General features: G+C 37.2%; 1 protein-coding gene across 6 annotated transcripts in view; it reads left to right on the forward strand.

The window, feature by feature from the left end:
* Nucleotides 1–22,961, forward strand: part of LOC127437410 (OTU domain-containing protein 7A-like) — a 118,840-nt gene that overhangs the window by 89,418 nt on the left and 6,461 nt on the right. For all 6 annotated transcript variants that reach the window (XM_051692290.1, XM_051692284.1, XM_051692289.1 and 3 more), the window contains 6 exons: nt 40–167; nt 5,515–5,627; nt 7,639–7,766; nt 8,439–8,588; nt 21,855–21,969; nt 22,780–22,864. In XM_051692290.1, the coding sequence (XP_051548250.1) occupies nt 40–167; nt 5,515–5,627; nt 7,639–7,766; nt 8,439–8,588; nt 21,855–21,969; nt 22,780–22,864 (719 nt within the window). The remainder of the gene's footprint in view (nt 1–39; nt 168–5,514; nt 5,628–7,638; nt 7,767–8,438; nt 8,589–21,854; nt 21,970–22,779; nt 22,865–22,961) is intronic.

Consider the following 22,961-nt stretch of genomic DNA (forward strand, 5'->3'; position numbering starts at 1 on the left):
CAATCTAAGATTTGTTTTCATCTATAATGTGTGTTCCAGGAATGTGGGGCTTCCATGACAGGGATTTGGTGTTGAGGAAGAGTCTGTATGCCATGATGAAGAGCGGGGCAGAGAGAGAAGCTCTGAAGAGGAGGTGGAGGTGGCAACAGACTCAACAGAACAAAGAGGTCAATAACTCCAACAAATGAAATGTTTCCAAAGGTCCACAGCTTAGAACCATGCTTTTATGACACATAATGGAAATCTGTTTGCATTTCGTTTGAATGATGGACTCCATTGCATCAAGATCTGTTGTTTTTTAGTTTTGTTTTACATATGGGTGCACACTATTTGTACCGTAGTTATTTTACCATTGTAGAAGTATTCTATGCTTCCATTCCATTTCCTATAGAGCACAACAGTTGGGTTCTGGAATGAAAAAATTCCAATCATTTTCTCCATGGCCAAAATTATGTTTAGCGATAACTTATAAACATTTAAAAACACACCTGTCGTGAGCTCTGAGGTTGTTAATGGATAGTATATGCTTTTGTTAAGCCATTAATCCATGTTATTTCAAATCATTTATTTTTTTTATTTTTTTATTTTAATTAATTTTCTCCCCTTTTCTCCCCAATTTGGCATGCACAATTCCCACTACTTACTAGGTCCTCGTGGTGGCGTGGTTACTCACCTCAATCCGGGTGGTGGAGGACAAGTCTCAGTTGCCTCTGCTTCTGAAACAGTCAGTCCGCGCATCTTATCATGTGGCTTGCTGTGCATGACACCGCAGAGACTCACAGCATGTGGAGGCTCATGCTATTCTCCGTGATCCACGCACAACTTACCACGAGCCCCATTGAGAGCGAGAACCACTAATCGTGACCATGAGGAGGTTACCCCATGTGACTCTACCCTCCCTAGCAACCGGGCCAATTCGGTTGGAGTCACTCAGCCCTGGATTCGACTCCAGGGGTGGTAGTCAGCGTCAATATTCGCTGTGCTACCCAGGCTCAAATTCATTTCTTAAAATGTATGATAATAGTGGAATTCTAAAAAAAACTACTCTACCCATGATCCTAAAGAGAAAAGATCTACCAATCTGAGAATCACAGCATACAAATCACAGCAAAAGAGCTCTGCAGTGACCTCCCACTTCCATGAAGCATTGTGGATGATGCAGTCGAGTTGATCTCCCTACATTCTCAAACTACTGATATATTTGTATTAGGGCTGTCGATTTAACACGTTAATTCAATGTCGATTTAACACAATGTTTATTCAATATTGATTATATATTAAAAAAATTAAAAAATAGCACTTTAAAAACTTTACACAATTATTCATGTCCCTGGACTTTAATAGGAATATTAGAACCATCGGAGCAATTCAAGCTTGAAGTATACCACCTGTTTTCAGCAAAGCACAGCTGTAAAGACAACAAACCACACTTAGGCTTGACACTAGTGACAGCACAAGATAAAAATGTGTTCTTGTGTTTAAACACAGCTGGACGGAGCGCTTTTTCGAATGCAGGGATCTCGAGAAGTGTTTTTCTATGTTTCAAAATACGTTAACTTGACACAACGACCTAAAAATACTGTGTATATGACTCCACGCAACCAAAGTAAGCTGCTCCAAAAGCGTTCGTCTGATGCAGGTGTACATTGACGCATCCTTAGAAAAGCCATTATAAGAAATCTGTCTCGGACAGATTGACAAATTCGATTGCAAAATGAAATGCTGTGGAATGTAGGCCTTATAGACTTATAGGCCCAGGTACGTACAGAGGGGTGGCTCTAGGGGCTCGAGCCCCTGCTTTTTTGCTGAGGTGCCCCTCCGACGGAGCAGTGGCGTAGGGTGTGAAAGCTTGCACACCCAAATGAAATGTCATTTTTTAAGCTTAATAATAGCATATATGGGTGTAAAAATGCAATAATATTATACTAAAATTCTGATGCACCGATTACAGATTTTAATAATCAGTTAGGCTTTAATGACTATAATAATACCCAATGTGTTACAGAGGACATCTCAGAAACTCATGCACTCTCGCAATAGATGCCGGGCGCATGACATACGCGCACCTTAAATTACGAATTTTGTTCAACACAATGCTTTACACATTTATTTCTTTTCCACAATCCACGTTTTGGAACCAATGAATGTAACCTAAACCCAGGTGTTTTATTTATTTATTTCAAATGTTTTGTATAGTGCAAATTATCCCACCATTTATATTTTCGTCTTTAGCATATTTTGGAAAATAATTATGAATACAAATTAATTTAATCGAATTTTATGACTAATTATTAAGCCTAATATTTTGATACATTGCAGGCCTACTTACTCCATTGATAAAAGTGTCATTAATTTGTTTAGTTAAGCATTTAAAACGTAACATATGGCTAAAAAAAGTTTATTATAGTGGAAAAGAAATTGACGTCTCGCATGCACACTCATCCAGTCCGGCGGACAATTTTGAAGCGACTGCCCCTTAAAAAGTATTAGATTAGAGCCCCTGCCCTTCAAAATGTCTGTGCACGTCCCTGTATAGGCCTTATAGGCTGATAGGCTTATTTTCAATAATATGGAATTAAAAAAATATATTGCCTTCTAAAGACACTTATCTGTCTTATCAATGCTTTACTCGTCTGCCACAATATTGTAATGCATTTGAATTATCTAATTTATTATTTGTATAATATATTTGTTATTTAAATATAACTATTTATTATTATTTAATCATATTTTATGGAATTTTTGATATTTGAGGGGTTCAGCAAATTTTGATTAATGTGATTAATTGCAATTAATTCGATTAATTAATCGGCATGTCATATAATTTATTCGATAACATATTTTAATTGATTGATAGCCATAATTTGTGTATATCAGAATGTTTTTCAATAAACTTAAAATATATATTCTATATATTCTATACTTCTTTTAATCAACTACTTTAAATAAATATTTATCTTTTTTCCCATAGTTTTTAATTCTATTATGTCACTCGCAAGGCTTCATAGGACTGTAGATGGGAGTGTTTACCCTAATTGGCATATTTCATTTTAGTATTTAACTTGTTTCCTTAGCTGCCTGCTTGGATAGTTATTACAAACACAATTAATACACTTCTTGCTAAATAACCTTGGTTAGAATCCATCTGCCTGGAGCATAATTGTAAGTATAAACATTCTTCCACAGTTCCTCTGTTTTTCATAATGGCTCTCCCCATAAACATCTCTGTAGATTAGCTACTGCGTTTCTGCCTTAGCTTTTAGTGTAAGCTGTAACCAAGGGCATAGATTTGGCTTGAACATTGGGGGGGTTACAGCATTAAGCATTTACATATTTCCATTGATCATGGTATAAATAATGGAGGGGGGGGGGGGGTTTGTACTTGCTTGTTTTGATTATTGGGGGGGGGGGGGGGGGGGAGGGTTATCAGTAGTCTGATCGATTGCAAATCCTTGAATTCTTTATTAACTGCACTATTTTCATTGTCCTTAAGGCCCAAGCTCTTGAATCAGCTTCTGCTAAACGGTATCAGTGATTAAATTTGTAGGAAATGAGTGGGTGTGTTGTGCAGTGGATGGAGTGCAAATGTTTGTGTGCGCATGGGAGTCTTTGAAGGTGGAGGAAAGACAATGTGTGTGGGTGTGTTTCTTTTAGAAATGTGTGTTTTGGATACACATTCTCAGTTAGAGCTGGGCGATATATTAAATATTCACAATATGTTTGAGATCATTTTGCTGCTGATAAAAAAAAAAAAAGTAAGAAACATTTAGGATGTTTACATGTGCAGTTAACTGACCTTCAGTGGGTTTTCACGATACAGTCTTCATCTGTATGCCCAAGTATGACACAACATGTAATTGAATATTTGACAGAAGTCAAGTTAGCTAAGGAAGTGCCGGTAATGCATGTGGAGCATCACCTCTTTCATTTGGAGCACGCACACAACGCAGAGACCAATTGTGGTTCGATTAGTGTGTATAAATTCTGGATGAATCCGAGCTACAATCAAATTATCTAGATCTGTTAGTTTGACTTTTATACAAAAAGTGTTTATGGGACATTTTAAAAAGATGAATGATTATTTTAGTCCGACCGAAATCGAACTTTAATGTGTTTGTAAATGTACTGATTGTGAATATTGCGATGATTAAATGTGCGCTTTATTTGGTCATTAAGTTTGCTAAAGACTTGTCATTTGATAAGTTTTACAATCCTTCCTTGCATTAAGACAGAAATGTTTGAATAGCTTTTCTCATTTAAACTTAAAAAATTGCATTGCAGGGTCAGAAATTAGTGGGGAGCTTAGGGGAAAAAGTTCAACAAAAGTGACAAAAATTCCCCTGAAATTATAAATTGTGGGTGAAAAAATGCCCCTGTAACAAATTTTTTCAGTTTAGTTATTTATTTATGTATTTATGACTGCTGATAAATTTCTTAATATTCTATTCTAAGCCTAGTGATGCACATCACATAAAATATGATTTTTTTCTTAATTTTATAGGTGTTAGTTAATATATTCTTTATCTATTTATTTAGATTGAGAACTTATGTAAATGACTTGATTTAAATTAAGCATTTGAATAAAATTATGACAGAATATTTTAATTAAAAAAAACAATCCCGTTTGCACTTTATTTTACAGTATGTGTACTTTCAGTATACTTACAGTGTACTTACCCAAGAAAGTACTGAGTAATATTTGGTAACTACATGTACTTAATATGGGTTAATGTTAGGGTTGGGGTTAGGTTAGGGTTAGTACCTAGTAATTATTGTAGTTGTTGTAATAATATATGTAAATATAGAACAGTACTGTAAAATAATGTGCTACCAATATCCCTCATAAAATGCCCCTGAAAATCAAATCCCAGTGCAATTATTTCCCCTTTATAAAAAAAGTTAATTTCTGAAACTGGTCGGTAAGTTTGATCCATATCCCTGAATCAGTTCATGATTCAAAACACTGCTTCATCAATTTAAAAAAAAAAAAAAAAAAAATTTAAACTTAAAACTAACATCACTCAAACATGTTCATGGAAGTCTCTGTGTAGCATTTTTATGTATTTTGTTATATTTGTGCATTTAAATGAAAGTGATTATGCATCAAACTTCCTTGTTTTTCCTTGATTATTTCTAACTAGATTTAATGTATTTATCATTTTCTCCTTCTACATACACACTCTGAATCTACTTGGCTTCAATGAGTTTTTGGTTAAAATAATGGTTCTAATAACCAAAAAAAAAACAAAACAACAAAAATAAAATCACCCTTTTTAAGCCATTTCAGGGCAGTTTGAGATGTAATTCATATATCATCAAAACAATAAAAAATATTGAGATATAATTGTTTTATGGATCTCGCCCAGCCCTAGTGAGCAGCAGTGCAGTGGATGGAGTGGAAATGTTTACGTGCACATGGAAGTGTGAGAGGGTGGTGGACAGAGAATGCGTGGCTGTGTTTCCTTCAGAACATGTGCATACTGGTATACTTTCTCTCTCGTTCTCTTTCTGCAGTCTGGGCTGGTATACACTGAGGAGGAATGGGAAAGAGAGTGGAACGAATTGCTGAAGCTGGCCTCCAGTGAGCCACGCACACACTTTAGCAAGAACGGCAACTCCAGTGGAGGGTAACGCTCACACACACTCTCTCACACATAGACAACACAACTGCATCGTATTATGTCACATTCGGTTGTCTTTCCATTGCCACCTACTGTTTGTACTGTTGATGTTCCGTTTAACTACAAATGAATTACTAATTGTATAACCATTTAAAACAATACATTTACATCAGATGGTACACATCTGCTATTATTGCAATACACCCTTACCCCATAGGAAAGAAAAATTGAGATGTAGAAATAATTTCTTCTGTAGAAGAAAATTACACAATACACTCCAACTGATGGCAAGCTATGAAAGCCCATCAAGTTAAAAAAATTACACAATGCACTCCCGACTGATGGAAAGCTATGATTGAAAGCCCATCAACAGTTCAGTTGCTCAAGCTCACTCACATACTGCACTCAGACCACCATGAAAGGCTAATAGAAATTAACTCTTATTAACTTTTGAAGGGTGCACTTCCGTTACACAAAGTCGAAAACCCATTAACATCCAAATAACTTTTTTTTTTTAGCATATAGTGGACTCTTATAACAGAGTCCACTATATGGACTATATTCTTTCCACAGAAAAGAACCAAATGCCCCTTCACAGTGGTGCAATAGAGCTTATTATTGTTGTGGTGAATGAAAAGCCACTATGTGTTCGTTTTGAGGACAGTGCCACCTGGTGACCAAATCTGGAGCATTACAATATATTTTACGTGCAGTCTCAAGATATTAACTACTGTATCTGTATGAATAAGAACAGTACATCTGAGATCACAGTTTACAGCGTGGTGGAAACGCTGTGCTGGCAGAAAGCAGTTTGGTTTAGTTTCCCCCCTCAGGAGTGTCAACTGAATCACTGTGGTTGACAGTTTCGAACATATCTTGCTTCAAGAGGAAACTCACCTCTTACTTTTAATTTGCCTTCTCTCTTGGAGAGTCATACAGACTGGAGATGAAAGTATCAGCTGCCAGCTTTCTGGCCTCTAAGTCTTCTGGCTTGGAAAATATTGCACAGAAATAGTTTCTGTTTTTTTCCACCCCACCCAACTCTATAGGCAGGGTTACGTGTGTTATTGCAATAGTGAGATCTAAATATGAACCACTTCCTTTTGACTTGTGAGCTTCTCATACCTTTTGCAAACCCAGTACTACTCTTTTGGGTTTAATCAATAGATTGAAATAACAGTCACTTTTAAAGATGAAGTGTGTTATTTTTTTGGATATTAAAATGCTTTTTCATATCCCAGCTACTATAGCATGCTTTATAGCTGTTACTATATTGTTTATTTTACCGTGGCTGGAATGCTGCATTGACCAATCGGCATCCAGGATCAGTATCCGTTTTATTATTGGAAAAGATTGCATTTTGGATCACTTGTATATGTTCAGTTTCAATAATTGCAACACCAAAAACAATGATTTTGTCAGAATTACACTGTGCCTTAAATAGCCTCAAACAGCTTTGAATGTAACACTGTGTATTGGGAGTGAGGATCTGCCTTCACAGATTAGTAAGGTCATATTAATATATAATTCATATCTCTCTCTCTCTCTCTCTCTATATATATATATATATATATATATATATATATATATATATATATATATATATATATATATATAATTAATATGCCCTTACTAAACTGTAAAATATATATAAATAGATATACTGTATACACACACACAAGACAATATATATACATATATATATATATATATATATATATATATATATATATATATATATATATATATAAAACAGAGAGAAGTCTTTATATCCATGTTATTTTGCTTCTCATGTAAATGTGTCTTGTTTTAAGGATGTTTAGATATATTTACTCGAAAAAAAGACAATGTTTGTAAGAATTTGTTTTTAATTTATTTATTAGATTTTTTTTTTACTAACAATGTTAGTAGGATTTTGACTAAAGAAATGATCAGTATAAAAGCTAAATAAGTCAATGGGAAATCCACATCATGACAGAAGAAAAAACATGTATCTGTATGTATGTGTTTCTTATAGAGTGGATAACTCAGAAGACCCGGTTTACGAGAGCTTGGAGGAGTTTCATGTGTTTGTACTGGCTCACGTTCTGAGAAGACCTATTGTGGTGATAGCTGACACCATGCTCAGAGACTCTGGAGGTGAAGGTAGGACTCACAACTCTATACAATTATACTACCATATTACATCTTTAGACACAGTTCAAGCTACAGTTACTTTCCTAGATGGCAAACGTGCAGTTTGTGACTAGCACCACCAGAGGTCTCTTTAGCATTTTCTATTTGAGTAAACCAGTTGAAATAGACAACATTAAAGGGATAGTTCACACGAAAATGTAAACTCTGCCATTAATTACTCACACCATTTTGTTTCAAACCTGTAATAACTTTAGTTCATCAATGGAACACAAAAGGATAAATTCTGAAGAATGATGACGTTGCTCTTGTTTTTGTACAATTAAAGTAAAAGGTGACTGTGGCTAACATTCTGCCTAACATTTCCTTTGTGTTCTACAAATAAAGACAGTCATACAGGTTGGGAACAATAAGAGGGTGTGTAAATAATGACAGAATTTAATTTTTGGGTGAAATATCCTTGCAATTTGTAGTTGAAAACCATCAGCTATATGTAGTAACTCAGCTATGTCAGACTGTAATGACATTACACTGGAAAGTTTTAATATAAAATTCCACCAATGTCAATGAAATATTAAAAAATGAATCAGTTTGACGGCTTCCACTTTGGAACGAATGACTGGAAATGACATTTTAAAGACAAACTGTTACTGCATTTCAACCATTTCTGTGTTTCCCTTGCAGCTTTTGCACCAATTCCCTTTGGAGGGCTGTACCTGCCTTTGGAGGTGCCTCCCAACCACTGTCACTGTTCCCCGCTGGTGTTGGCCTACGACCAGGCCCACTTCTCCGCCCTGGTGTCCATGGAGCAGAGAGACCAGCAGAGAGAGCAAGGTAGACGCTACACTCCACCATCAACCAATCACAGCAGAGGAGAAAATCAAACAATGAAATAGCAATGAAATGATACAGCCATGGATAAGTGGGCGTGTCCAGTTGCTTTAAAAGGCATTTGAGGACTCATAAGGTTTTGTGGTCTGCTAATCATAGTGATGAAAATATGATTTGTTTAATTCCAGATGGATACTTTAGGGCAGGGCTGCTAATTAGACCAATTAAACTTTTTTTATTTTTTTTATTTCAGTAAATATATAGTGACTACAATTAAATGTAAGCAATAGCTGTCCATAAGAGTCATTCATTCAGGAATCGGACTACACTGTTAGAGCTGTATGTTGCATGCTATAGATTAAAAAGAATCGACTCATTAGAGTCATTAGTTCAGGAATCAGACTACACTGTTAGCACTGTATGTTGTGTGATATACGTAGATTCAAAAGAACAGACTCGTAAGAGTAATTCGTTTGGGAATCGGACTACACTGTTAGAGCTGTATGTTGCGTGCTATAGATTCAAAAGAACCAACTCATAAGAGTCATTCTTTCATGAATCGGTCTACACTAGTAGCGCTGTATTTTGTGTGCTATATAGATTTAAAACAACGGGCTCATAAGAGTTATTCATTCAGGAATCGGACTACACATGCACTGTACTGTATGTTGCATGCTGTAGATTCAAAAGAACCTTTCATTAGAGTCATATGTTTGGGAATCAGACTACACTGGTTGCGCTGTGTGTTTCACACTGTAGATTCAGTAGAGGGTAGTGCTGCCGCTGAATTGCACTTCAGGAAACACTGCCACAGTATTGTATTTTTTCAAACTGTATTTTTACTATTTTTTTAGGATATTACCTGTTGGATAGTTAATGTGTAGTGTACACAGTGTGCTGTGTTGTGGACTGTGCATTTTTTGCGAATGTAGTAAGGTCATCCAGGTATTCCATGCACAGTGTTGGGTAAGTTACTCTAAAAAAATTAATTAATTACTACATCCAACTTGAATGGAATGCAGCATAACCGTGTACACTGACGAAACGAAATTTATTGCAAGCAACATTTAAATCGCAAATATTATTAGATATTTTTTCCAGGTATTATAGACCTTCTTGGTAGATGCATATGAAAAATTATTATTTTTGATTGTCTGTTCGGGAGACGTTCATTTCACAAAACAGTCATGCTGCAGTTAAAATTAGGCTTGCTTGAGCATTAAGTGTCGTTTCAAGTTCTGGCTTTCGTGCGTGGACGCGTTTTTAAAATGTCAATTGGTATTATTAGTTAGCTGTGACATAATGTATGATGCCCAAAGGCATAGGGTGTCGTATTCATAATGGCATTAATCACACTGAAGGCCTAGACTTTAAGTGCACGGCCTGCCACTGCTAATTACTAATTACATCTTCTACAGTTTAATTAGATTACTGTACTAAATACTCTGTCTGAAAAGTAATTGCATTACTTATTACTAATTACTTTCAACCTCAACCAGATAAAAAATACAAGGATAGACATGAAACTATTCTTTTAATTCTTTCAAATAAATAATATAAAATCAAATAAATTATTCATGAACTGGCCAAATAATTTAAGGGGGCAGCATTAAATTAGAAAACGTATATTTTAATATTAGATGTTAAATTTAGATTTTAAATTCACTATTGTTTTATACAGAATTGTACTGTAGTCTATACAGTATTTGACAAAATTACATCAGAAGTAACTGTAATTAAATTACTGAAAAATTAAGAGTAATCCCTTACTTTTTTCAATGACAAAGTAATTTAATTACAGTAATTAATTACACCCAACACTGTCCATGCATACAGAAATTTTCCATACTTTGGACAATACATACTGTAAACTGCTGAAATAGTATGAGTAACATGCTACTTGTATGCTATACCGAACATAATCTCTGGACAAAGTGTATGAACCTAAGAATAAATGAGGCTTGCAATTATTTTGTTTGCTGGTTCACCCCTTACATTCATTCATTCATTAGTGTATATTAATTACATTTTGCAAAGACCAATTTGAACTCCATCTCTTCCTAAATGAATAATGCAGACCTGAAATCTAATAATCTTTGATCAATTATTAAAAGCAAATTTCATATACCCCAGTTGATCAAAAGTGAGAGACAGAGATGGAAAAAAGTTAAGAATTATGCTGTTTAATATACTTTAGAGCTTCAGCTTTGTGTCTCAGGGAGTCAGGCTCTAGTCAAGGACATTATTAGCTGTCTGTCAGTATTAGAGCCTTTATCTTGTAATCCATATTGATTAGTGTAATGGGTCTATAGTATATTTAGGAAAATCTGTTGCACTCAAATCTGTTGCAGTGTAAAAGTTGGTGACATAATGGTAGGATGCTGTCAGGCAGTGGCTTACTGACCCAAGTCAAAAGTGCCCACCCTCAAGTCTCTATTATATTCTGGACCCTAGATAAGGCTGGAGTTCAGAAAATCAAAAGTTTAATTGTTTAGAAAGTAATAGGACATCTCTGCTCAACAAGCCACATGATTATTCATACTGATAGCACAAATGGTGAGGAACGGGTTACGTTCCAAAGTTTTAAATTAAGGGTTAGGGGTTTGTTCAGATCTCTTAACTTAAGTATGAGAAGTAGTAATGATGCTTACCTTAGTAACACAACTAACTATTATAAATATGCATTTCCCCAATCCCCCATCATTTGTACACTGCAGTGATGCCAGTTTAATTGTCAGGTTAAACAAACTACAACAGGTTGATGTTGTCTAGGCTGAATAGCAACATTATTTATGCAGGCAGAGATCCAGCTCTTCTCTTTCTCTCTTACCTGCTTTTTCACTGGTAAATTGAAGCTCATTACAGTACAAGCTGTTCTCTTCACAGAAAAACTCACACATTGCAGTTACTAGGTACAGACAATTAAAGGAATAGTATTTTATGTGCTTTTGTGCTTCACAGGGGTTTGACTCTAGTGTAAAATGATATAGACAGCATTGCCTGTAGTTTATGTAAATAATCCACATGTCTGGGTGATGCTTTCATAAAAGAACAGGTAAAGTCTTCGGCCCACTAGATGGTGCACTTCCCTTCTCTTTCCACAGAAAGCCTTCTCACATCCCCTCACGAACCCACTGGCCCCATAAACATGTGGTCGGTTAGAAGCAGCAGTTGTTGACAGATTAGAGGCCTCTACTGTAGTCAAATTTCTGCAGGATATGAATGACTGACTCCTCACAAAATAAAAGAAAAACACCTTTCTGCTCTTGTCTGGAATGCATCCACCTTTCAGTGGAGTGTGTATTTTACCTAGACAGGAAATTAGTGAGTTCTGATGTGAGAATGTGTGAGAAATATATACCATAGATGAGTGTCTCTTGCTTGTGTGGTGTAAGGAGGTGAGTTGAATGAGGTCATTTGTTGCTGTGAGTCTGGAGACATTTAGAGCCATGAGGCCCCACTCCATTACAAAATGCACACCCACTCACACACATATAACAGGGCTTCTCCCACTGACTCATTTCCCCTGATTCTATTCTTGACACTTTCCACGAATAGGGTATAATTTGGTCTGATTTTTTCTTTTTTTTTTTAAAGCAATAGATGCGCAAAGATGCACAAACCCCATGTTTTTTGTTGAAAACTATTAAATATGTAAAATTAATTATTATTTAACATAAAAATTAATTAAGCATGAAAAGCAGCAAGGTTTAAAATGTTACTGCATGAATTCCCCAATTATTCAAAATGTACCATTCTTTTAAACTGACTCTAAGTAACATCATTTCGATCCTTTCTACAGCATGGCAGGAAGACAAGTGATTAATCTCATTTTATTTTCAAAGTTTTTACACAAATTGTGTTGTTGACTGCATTTGTCAACCCTGTTACCAAAGTTGTTGTAAGAAAAAATTATCAAACATTTGGTCCCAAACTAGCTACCCTCTACTGACTGATTGCTTAATCTTAAAATCATTTTGCAACCCTGTTACCCATTCTGGCAAAGTTTTGTGTGACCTGCTCCGTCATTTTGAATCACATTGACCCAGAATCACATTGTAAGTTGTATGCAGTAAAAAGGAATGACTAGGCTTTCTTGTGATCTAATTTTTATGTTTCTATCCCAAACCATTGCTGAGATATAATCATTTAAATGATGGCTGTCATAAAACCTTGCTTTTGAGAAAATGGACTCTAAATATTCCAAACTATTTTAGACATTATTTGACAGAATTGGAAGATTTATTCAAGCATACATTAAATAGTTAAAATATAAATAACAGTTTTATTAATAATTATAAATCTAGAAAAAAAAAGATCAATATATATATATATATATATATATATATATATATATATATATATATATATATATATATATATAAAGGTTAAGAACTTGCTCTTACTGACCATTGGTTTAAAAGTCAAAAAATTGCTGGCAGGTCATGGGTTTTGGGTCCTAATTCGAACTCTGTTCATTGAAAGTGCATCTTACCTTCTCTCTCTCTCTCTCTCTCTCTCTCTCTCTCTCTCTCTCTCTCTCTCTCTACCTGTCTCTCACCCCTAAAAAAATGCTATCCCATAAACTACTCCTCCCAAACCCCCTCCTCTCTCTCTTCCCACATCCCAACGAAGGTTCTGTCTCTGTGTGGCTGTCTCAATGGGTGAGCCCCCACACTCTCCCCTGGATCTTCCGCTCGGGTCTGCCAGGGAGTGCCCATCTGCCCAGTGTGTGTTCAGGTGCCAGTGGTTTACAGAGAACACTAGTACTCTTGTGTGTGTGTGTGTGTGTGTGTGTGTGCGCGCAAAAGAGCCAAAGCAAGAGAGAGAAATGGGGGGTTAAATGTGTGAGACAGAGACAGAAATGTGACTGTGAGCTCTTCGCAATCTTCACAAAGATAAAAAAAACATTTTAAAAAAATCCCCAAAAAACCTTAGATTCAAATTTACACATGCACACACAGGTTTATGCTGGGGACTTCCCATTGTTTGTTTTTATATTAACTTAAAGAGCCCATATTATGCTCATTTACAGGTTCATAATCTTATTTTGGGGGGTCTACTAGAATAGGTTTACATGCTTTAATGTTCAAAAAACACATTATTTTTCTCATACTGTACATTGCTGCAGCACCTCTTTTCACCCTGTCTGAAACGCTCTGTTGTAGCTCCTGTCTCTTTAAAGCCCCCATTTCCAAAAAGCCCAGTCTGCTCTGATTGGTCAGCTGGCTCAGTCTATTGTGATTAGTCAACCGCTTAGAGCGTGTCGGAAATGTAACGCCCCTTACCATAACCGAGTTTCAACTCCCGAGGCTTCCTGAGCAGCGCATTCCTGAGGCGGGCATTATGCAAATGTGTTACATAGTGGCGTAGCTATGTGACGGAAGTAATGGCTGGACTGCAAACCAGGCGTTTCAGGCAGTTCAGGAGCAGTGTTTTCTGTGGGAGAGAGTAACTCCCTTTGGCGTGGACTTTGTGCTTTGTAACTTTGCAGACCTTTTACATGCACAAACAGCTATATTACACACTAAAGGAAAGGTAAAATCCCAAAAAGCATAATAGGGCCTCTAATAAAATTTGCAATCCTTTGCAAAAACACTCTGGCATTTTTAGATTTTATTAAACTACTTTTTCTCACTGTAGGTGATTAAGGATGCACTCATGTAAAATTTTGCTTGTACAATAACCGTTAAATCATTTTTGATCACTCAGCTAGTGTGAGCTCCAGTTTCCAAGTGAAGTGTCCACAGAGTGGCGCCAAAAGCGAGTTGTATGTTTAGTTGTAAATGATGTAATATGGTCAAGAGGAATTAATATTTTAATAACTGCAAACCCCAAACCTAAACCTAATTGTCAGTGGAGTAAAAATGTAATTTTAGATAAAAAATAGAAACTCGGAATTATGCTCACCATTGTTTATGTGAACGTAATTACTTCCTGGTTTCCCAGTGTATCATGGGACCTGAACCTGTGTCTCGGAGGTTGTCAGTAGCAATAAAGGGAAAAGTAACCATGTTTGAAATGATGCAAAAATGTCTGATAGGAAATAACGTCAGTCACCTTTTTTAATGTAATTTTAAGGCAATTTTAATGTATTGATTTAATCAGAATTTAAACTCTTCGTGTAAAATAAGGACTTTTTGAAGTGTTTTGGTGATATAGGTAATTTTCTTGCAATTTTTTTTCTTTTCTTCTTTTGCTGTGGTTACACTTTATATGAGACAAGTCAGCAGGCCCGGTTCTACGGAGGTGCTTGAGGGTGCTAAGCACCTCAAACGAACTTTAGAGCACCCTCAATTGCAGACCAGGGCAAACTACTGCCCGCGGGTCAATTTATCATGAACGTTTTTTACTCGATCTTTCATTTATCTGGCTTTGAGACCTATCACACATCCACAAGCTTTTAAAGTGCTCAGGGTTGCCAGATAATAGATGCAACACCCCAGTCAGAGATTTATACTTGCACAAATTGGAAATATTTCACCTTATACTTAATTTATGCAATCTGGCAACCATGTATGCGAGTGTGTCTCTCTCCTCTTCGGAAAAAAAAACGTAGCACTCAATAGTGCAATATTATGCTCAAAGAAAAGTATGATGTAGTCACTCCGTGTCCATTCTTGGGGCTGCATGTGCTGTTTAGTGTCAAGTCTGTGAGCAAACCTTTTCAGTGATGAACTTTAGTAAAATCCCAGTAGATTTTCGCATCATTCGGAGGTGACATGCGAGCAAAACCAAGTGAGAGAGGTAAATGTTTGTTCTTTGTGTTATTTGTGAAATGTTGAAGTCCCTCACACCTGTATGTGAATGTTACTCTGGCACTCATCATTTATCAGTCATGCAGCCAGTTTTATTCAGTTGTATGCTGAATGGGATGCCAAATAAACCACAGAGACCCACATCATGACCCACGAGCTTGTAAACAGGTTGATAATGTTTTGAGAGCAATCGCAGAATGGTCCCATCAGTCTTTATACACTTCAGAAAATTGTGTATCATTCATTGAGTGCATGAGTGCATTACTACTTCTGGGATTAAAATATACAACTATGTAGAACTTTTTATCTTCTCTCTTCCATATTCTACTTAACGGCTGATGTGGCCCCATACCAAAATAATCGCACACAATTGAATATGTAAAACTAATACTGTAAATTGGCAAGCAGATTTTCTTGAATCCCAACAAACACACAAAAATCCCTGCATTTTGTGAACACATCAAAACGTATAGACGTGTATGATTTTGCCAATCAGTATGTCCTAATCTGCAGGCGCTGCATTTTGCTGTCATTTTCAGTGATAGATCATGTGTAAAAAAAAATTTTAAAAAATGAAGCAATAAATGTTGTGTACATTTAAAAAACAATATATAAAAAAAAAATAAAAACTTTTATTTATGTTGTTTTAGTAGCATTTAAACATGATTTAATATATTTATTAAAATCATCAGTTCAAGCCAAGCTTGACGCTTGATTCAAATCACACAAATCGCAATCAGCGTTAAAGCATCAGGAGGCATTGCAGATTTTTCTGTATACAGTTCACGTGTGTGTGTGCGTGTGTGTGTGTGTATGTGTGTGTGTTTGTGTGTGTGTGTGTGTGTTTAATGTGGTGTTGGAAAGTATTTCGGCAATCTGATTTTCACTGATTTTTGGGAGATCGAGGAAAAAGCTTTGTTTAGCCACATGATTATTGTTTATGGTGGCTGTAAAGTACACAGCTGTGATGGAAAATGCCAAACTCCTGAATTCACACCTCATCAAGCACATGCACGGTTTGCGTGACTAAAGCCGACTAATTGTTTTCCATGGTGGGCTCAACTGCAGTGATTAAATCTTCCACCAGAGGGGGGCGAATCAAGATGAAAACCACACCGAGTTGCTCTCGAAAGGATTATATCACCGATATTCCCTCTCATTGCCTGTCTAACTTTCCACAGTCTGTGCCATGTCGTGCAGCCAGACCCATTTGACATACATCAGCCTCCCCCTCATGTCAACAGAATAAACTCAGTGTAACACGTTTGTAATGTAGCATGACAGACTCCATGAGCAATGTTGTCTGTCAACATGTCAACAAAGTAGTTCAGTTATAACAGACAGACAGACAGGCATATGGGTGCCGTGTCACATTTTTTTTTTTATCTGTCTCACTCCCTCCCTCCATTTCCTATCTCAATTTCCCAAACACTCCAGGAATAAACTTAATTGGCGGCCCTCATTCCTTAAAAGAGCTGGGCCCTTGACGTCATGGTTCTGTGCATATGCGGCCGAGTTGGGTCAGTCAAGGACAGGTCTTTGTGATTGCCAGAAGGGATACAAAATACATTATGCTCCAGTCCCTTGGGGTAGAAATGGCAGTGGTGTTGTTAGGTCCTGGAACCGGCCCAAGTGGTAACAACAGTGTGAGCTGAAGCATGGAGTGTGTATGAGTCTGTATGAGTACAATTGCGTAGTTGTTAGTTAGCTTAATGTATGAGTGCCCATTTTGTGTACAGTGTGTGCTCTGCATTGAAAATTCCACCTACATGGATTCTTGCTTGTCCTGGTGTGACTCCACAAGAATTTTTGACCCACAGCATGCTGGATGAAAGTTGCCAATGTGTTCCAGTGCGTCATTGGTTATGTTTTGAATGCCCAGACAGTGACTGCAAATCAGTAAAAAAACAAAAAAACAAAAAAAACATGATGGTTGAGGTAAATGGTTTTGCCAAGTAAAATGTGTTCCTGGATCAAAATCTTTTATTGGTCTTAGACCAACATTCCTATCAAAGAACAAAGTCTTAACACTATCTGTAAGCCCAACCTTACCCTAAAATCAGAGGTCAATCAGAGGTTGATAATGGCATATAAGCCCCTAACACCACTCATTAACCTAATAAAATAATTGTATAAACAGTACCATGCAAAAGATTTAGGCAGTTGTGAAATGTTGTTTACTGAGGATGTTTTCAAAAATTATGCCATGAATAGTTTATCATACAAAGTGCGATAAACATAAATAAAAAATAAAAAATTAAATCAGTATTTGGTGTGACCATCCTTTGCTGATCTTGCTGTGCATTCTTTAAAAAGAGAGCGCCATCTCGTATTAGTGAATGAGACCCATTGTACTGTGTTTTGATATCATAGTACTGAATTAATACCATAGACCATGGTATTTACATGGTACTCCAAGGTTCTTCAAATAATATCATGTTAGTACCATAGTTTATGTAAAAAAAAAACATGGTCATACCATTGAACATGTAAAAAAAAAAAAAAAAAACATGATCATACAATGGTAGTTTTTTGTTAGACGAAACCTACACAAACTAAAGATAGTGTTTGCAGAGTTGTGCTCATTCAAGACAAAATGTCCTGCTGAAGTGAGTAAAAGTTGGAAAAACTTAGAGAGTGGACTGAGATCTTGGATGATAAAAAATGTTCCGTCGACCAGCTGGGCGATTTTGGCACTTGTAGTTGCCAGGATTTTGAATTAAAAAGATGCAGGTGGGAGGCAAAATCGTGTGCTGATTGAAAATTCAACAGGGAGGAATTGAGTTTCCAGTGTGCACTTGTTTTCCTGTGGAAGACGACTGAGTGATACACTTGTCCACACACACTCCATCAATCTTTGACCTTCTCTTTCTGTAACACATACACACACTTACATTTATTTGTGACTCTATATCTCTCACTCACTCCTACTCTGTATTAAGGATTGCACCCATAGTGTCTTTTAAATGAGTAATCGAAAAGCCATATGCTCATTATTGGTGCACCATGAGTTGTACCCAGCAGTCACCTGGCAAATGGCAGGGCGTTCATGAGGAGAGGAGACAGTTTGTTCTGTCAGTGTGTGTGCATGTGTAGGGTTGTAACAGAAGGGATTGGAACATCCTCTATTTGAACATGCTGTATTTTCCAACAGTCATGCAAACTGAATCACTCTGAATCCTTCTCTCATCAACCCACACTCCCTTTTTGCTTCCATTCTGTCCTCTGCCTGTGGTTTGTAAAGATCAGGCAGGTGCGATGACGAGTAGAGTATTGGAAAAAAGGAAAACATGGAAGCAGTGAGCACTGGTATATATACTGAGATATATATATATATATATATATATACACACTGGCAGGCAAAAGTTTGGAATAATGTACAGATTTTGCTGTTTCGGAAGGAAATTGACACTTTAATTCACCAAAGTGGCATTCAACTGATCACAATGTATAGTCAGGATATTACTGATGTAAAAAACAACACTATTTGAAAAAAGTAATTTTTGATCAAATCTTGACAGGCCCCATTTCCAGCAGCCATCACTCCAACATCTTATCCTTGATGCTGATGCCATTGCATCTACAATACACACTGCTCTCTCCCACCTGGAAAAAAAGAACACTAATGTGAGAATGCTGTTTGTAGACTACAGCTCAGCATTCAACACCACAGTGCCCTCCAAGCTAGATGAGAAACTCCGGGCTCTGGGCTTAAACAGCTCGCTGTGCAGCTGGATCCTGGACATCCTGTCAAGCAGACGCCAGGTGGTTAGAATAGGCAGCAACATCTTCTCATCACTGACCCTCAACACTGGAGCCCCACAGGGCTGTGTTCTCAGCCCACTACTGTATTCCTTGTACACACATGACTGTGTGGCAACACACAGCTCCAGTGCCATCATTAAGTTTGCTGATGACACGACGGTGGTAGGTCTGATCACTGACAATGATGAAACAGCCTACAGAGAGGAGGTGCACACTCTGACACACTGGTGTCAGGAGCACAACCTCTCCCTCAATGTCAGTAAGACAAAGGAGCTTGTGGTGGACTTCAGAAGAAAAGACAGAGAACACAGTCCCATCACCATCAATGGAGCACCAGTGGAGAGAGTCAGCAGCTTCAAGTTCCTGGGTGTCCACATCACTGAGGAACTCACATGATCCATCCACACTGAAGTCGTTGTGAAGAAGGCTCATCAGCGCCTCTTCTTCCTGAGACAGCTGAGGAAGTTTGGAATGAACCGCCACATCCTCACACGGTTCTACACCTGCACCGTAGAGAGCATCCTGACTGGCTGCATCTCCGCCTGGTACAGCAATAGCACCGCCCACAACCGCAAAGCACTGCAAAGTGTGGTGCGAACTGCCAGACACATCATCGGAGGTGAGCTTCCCTCCCTACAGGAAATATATACAAGGCGGTGTGTAAAAAAAGCTCGGAGGATCATCAGAGACTCCAGCCACGCGAGCCATGGGCTGTTCTCACTGCTACCATCAGGCAGGCGGTGTTGCAGCATCAGGACCCGCACCAGCCGACTCCATGACAGCTTCTTCCCCCAAGCAATCAGACTTCTGAACTCTTGATCTCCCACGATCAAAATACATCAGCACTGCACTTTATTACCCTTACTCTTATATCTCACACCGGACTGTCATAAATTATATTATTATTATATTATATTCTCTCTTAACAACTTACTATCAACCGACAGCCTGAATGTCAATACAGTACAATACTGTACATTCTATATTTACTACTATATATACTTTTTTATATAGTATTTTTATTTTTTATTTTTATTGAATAATGTGTATCTATATAGTGCGCATTGTATACTGTACAGTGTATGCTATTATTTGTATATTGTTGAGTGTAATTATGTGTATATCAGATGTTTAAATTGTGTTGTGTTAATTTGATGTTACTGTAAATTGGTATATGTCTCATCACTGTCACGATTGCTATGTTGATCGGAACTGCACCCAAGAATTTCACACACCATTGCACTTGTGTATATGGCTGTGTGACAATAAATTGATTTGATTTGATTTGAGTAATCATGCTAAATTGCTAATTTGGTACTAGAAAATCACTTGCCATTATATCAAACACAGTTGAAAGCTATTTGGTTTGTTAAATGAAGCTTAACATTGTCTTTGTGTTTGTTTTTGAGTTGCCAGAGTATGCAACAGACTGGCATATCTTAAGGTCAATATTAGGTCAAAAATGGCAAAAAAAAAGAAACTGCTTTCTTTAGAAATTCGTCAGTCAATCATTGTTTTAAGGAATGAAGGCTATACAATGCTTGAAATTGCCAAAAAAAAAAAAAAAAAAAAAAAAAAAATGAAGATTTCATACAAAGGTGTACACTACAGTCTTCAAAGACAAAGGACAACTGACTCTAACAAGGACAGAAAGAGATGTGGAAGGCCAGATGTACAACTAAACAAGAGGATAAGTACATCAGAGTCTCTAGTTTGAGAAATAAACGCCTCACATGTCCTCAGCTGACAGCTTCATTGAATTCTACCCGCTCAACACCAGTTTCATGTACAACAGTAAAGAGAAGACTCAGGGGTGCAGGCCTTATGGGAAGAATTGCAAAGAAACAGAAACTACTTTTGAAACAGAAAACAAAAAGAAAAGGTTAGAGTGGGCAAAGAAACACAGACATTGGACAACAGATAATTGGAAAAGAGTGTTATGGATCTTAACCCCATTGAGCTTTTGTGGGATCAGCTAGACTGTAAGGTGCGTGAGAAGTGCCCGACAAGACAGCCACAATGGCAAGTGCTACAGGAAGCATGGGGTGAAATGTCACCTGAGTATCTGGACAAACTGACAGCTAGAATGCCAAAGATCTGCAAAGCTGTCATTGCTGCACATGGAGGATGTTTTGATGAGAACTCATAAAAAAGTTTAAGAAGTTCTGAAAATTTTTTTCAAATTGCAATAGTGATTTTTCACATTATTAATGTCCTGACTATACATTGTGATCAGTTGAATGTCACTTTGGTGAATAAAAGTACTAATTTCTTTCCATAAGAGCAAAATCTGTACGTTATTCCAAACTTTTGGCCGCCAGTGTATATATACTGTATATATATACATAGAGAGAGAGAGAGAGAGAGAGAGAGAGAGAGATAGATAGATATAGATATCTGTAAAACTGGGGGTTTTGGATGCATGAGAAATATTATTTTTGAGTCTAACAGAATCAAAACATCTTTACCTCATGTCATGGAGAGTAGAAAATCCACATTTCAGTCATACCGAGTAATAAAGGAGTTGAAAGAGTATAAAGGGACAGTTCAAACAAAAATGAAAATTCTGTCATTTACTCACCCTGATGTTGTTTATAACCTCTATGACTTTATTTTTTCTGTGGAACACAAAATGTGATTTGTTTTGAAACTGTATGCAATCTGGTTTGTCCCATTTTTGCATACATCCTCCTTCTCAACATTACATCTAAATCCCTCATCTTCTCTTTTTGTCCCTCCCTTCCAGCCGTCATCCCATTGACCGACTCTGAGCACAAGCTGCTAGCTCTGCACTTTGCAGTGGATCCAGGAAGGGACTGGGAGTGGGGGAGGGATGACAATGACAACACCAAGCTGGCAAAGTAAAACCTCTCTCTTTTTATCTCTATCATCCCCCATTCTCCACCCACCCCTACAGCAAGCTTAGCAAAATTAAGTTAATAACTTGTGAGCATACTCAAGTCTAAATGAGGGGTGGTTGAAAGGGTAATGTGGAGTAAAGGCCATATGAGGGATCTCATCTATATGTTATCCCTACCATATGAGGGATTTAAATGGGCTAAATCTGTCCAGCAGGTCCCAGCACATGACACTAGGCCACATTATCCTCACAGAGGTCGAACTGCTCTTGACAGTATTCACTCATTTTAAAACCAGTACAGACTTATATAACCCCAAGGAACATTGTACAAACGTTTATCAGAATTTTAATTTGCTTTATTGAGTTTTATGGTTCAGACAACGTATGCAGGATGTTTGCAGATCTGAGTAACTTTCCAGAGGTCAGCCAATTAAAGCGTATAAATAATTTCCAGCAGCACCTCCCAAGCCATGATTTACAGAAGGAAAAACAGAAACCAAAGCAAACATCTGTGCTGGAATATCTGTAATGAGCTATCCTTGAGTCCACTGGCTCCATAATGGGCTGCTGAATACAAACTAATTGCTATCATACTCTAGTGACTCGATTTATGCATTGATTAAGTTCCTAATTGCATGCCTCAGTTGGTTTTGAATTTCTACCATTTCTTCACTGACATGAAGGATGACAAGTAATAGGGGAATCCAAGTCCACATCTCCTGTTTTCCTTCTGCAACAAGTTATATTCAAAACCTGATTCAAGCTTTTTAGAAGATTTGAGATGTTTGACAATGTTCTCTTCTGTCTCCAGTCTTATTCTGTCACTAGAAGCTAAACTAAACCTTCTTCACAACTACATGAATGTAACATGGATTCGAATTCCATCTGAAACAAGGGTGAGTGGCCGTCCTCTGATTGGTTTTACTTTGGTTTATTCCATGAGGTTTGTTTAACAAAAAGTGCTGATTGATTGAGCCCTGAAGGTTGATTTGT

This window comes from Myxocyprinus asiaticus, chromosome 48, assembly GCF_019703515.2.
Source record: "Myxocyprinus asiaticus isolate MX2 ecotype Aquarium Trade chromosome 48, UBuf_Myxa_2, whole genome shotgun sequence".
Lineage (NCBI taxonomy): Eukaryota > Metazoa > Chordata > Actinopteri > Cypriniformes > Catostomidae > Myxocyprinus > Myxocyprinus asiaticus.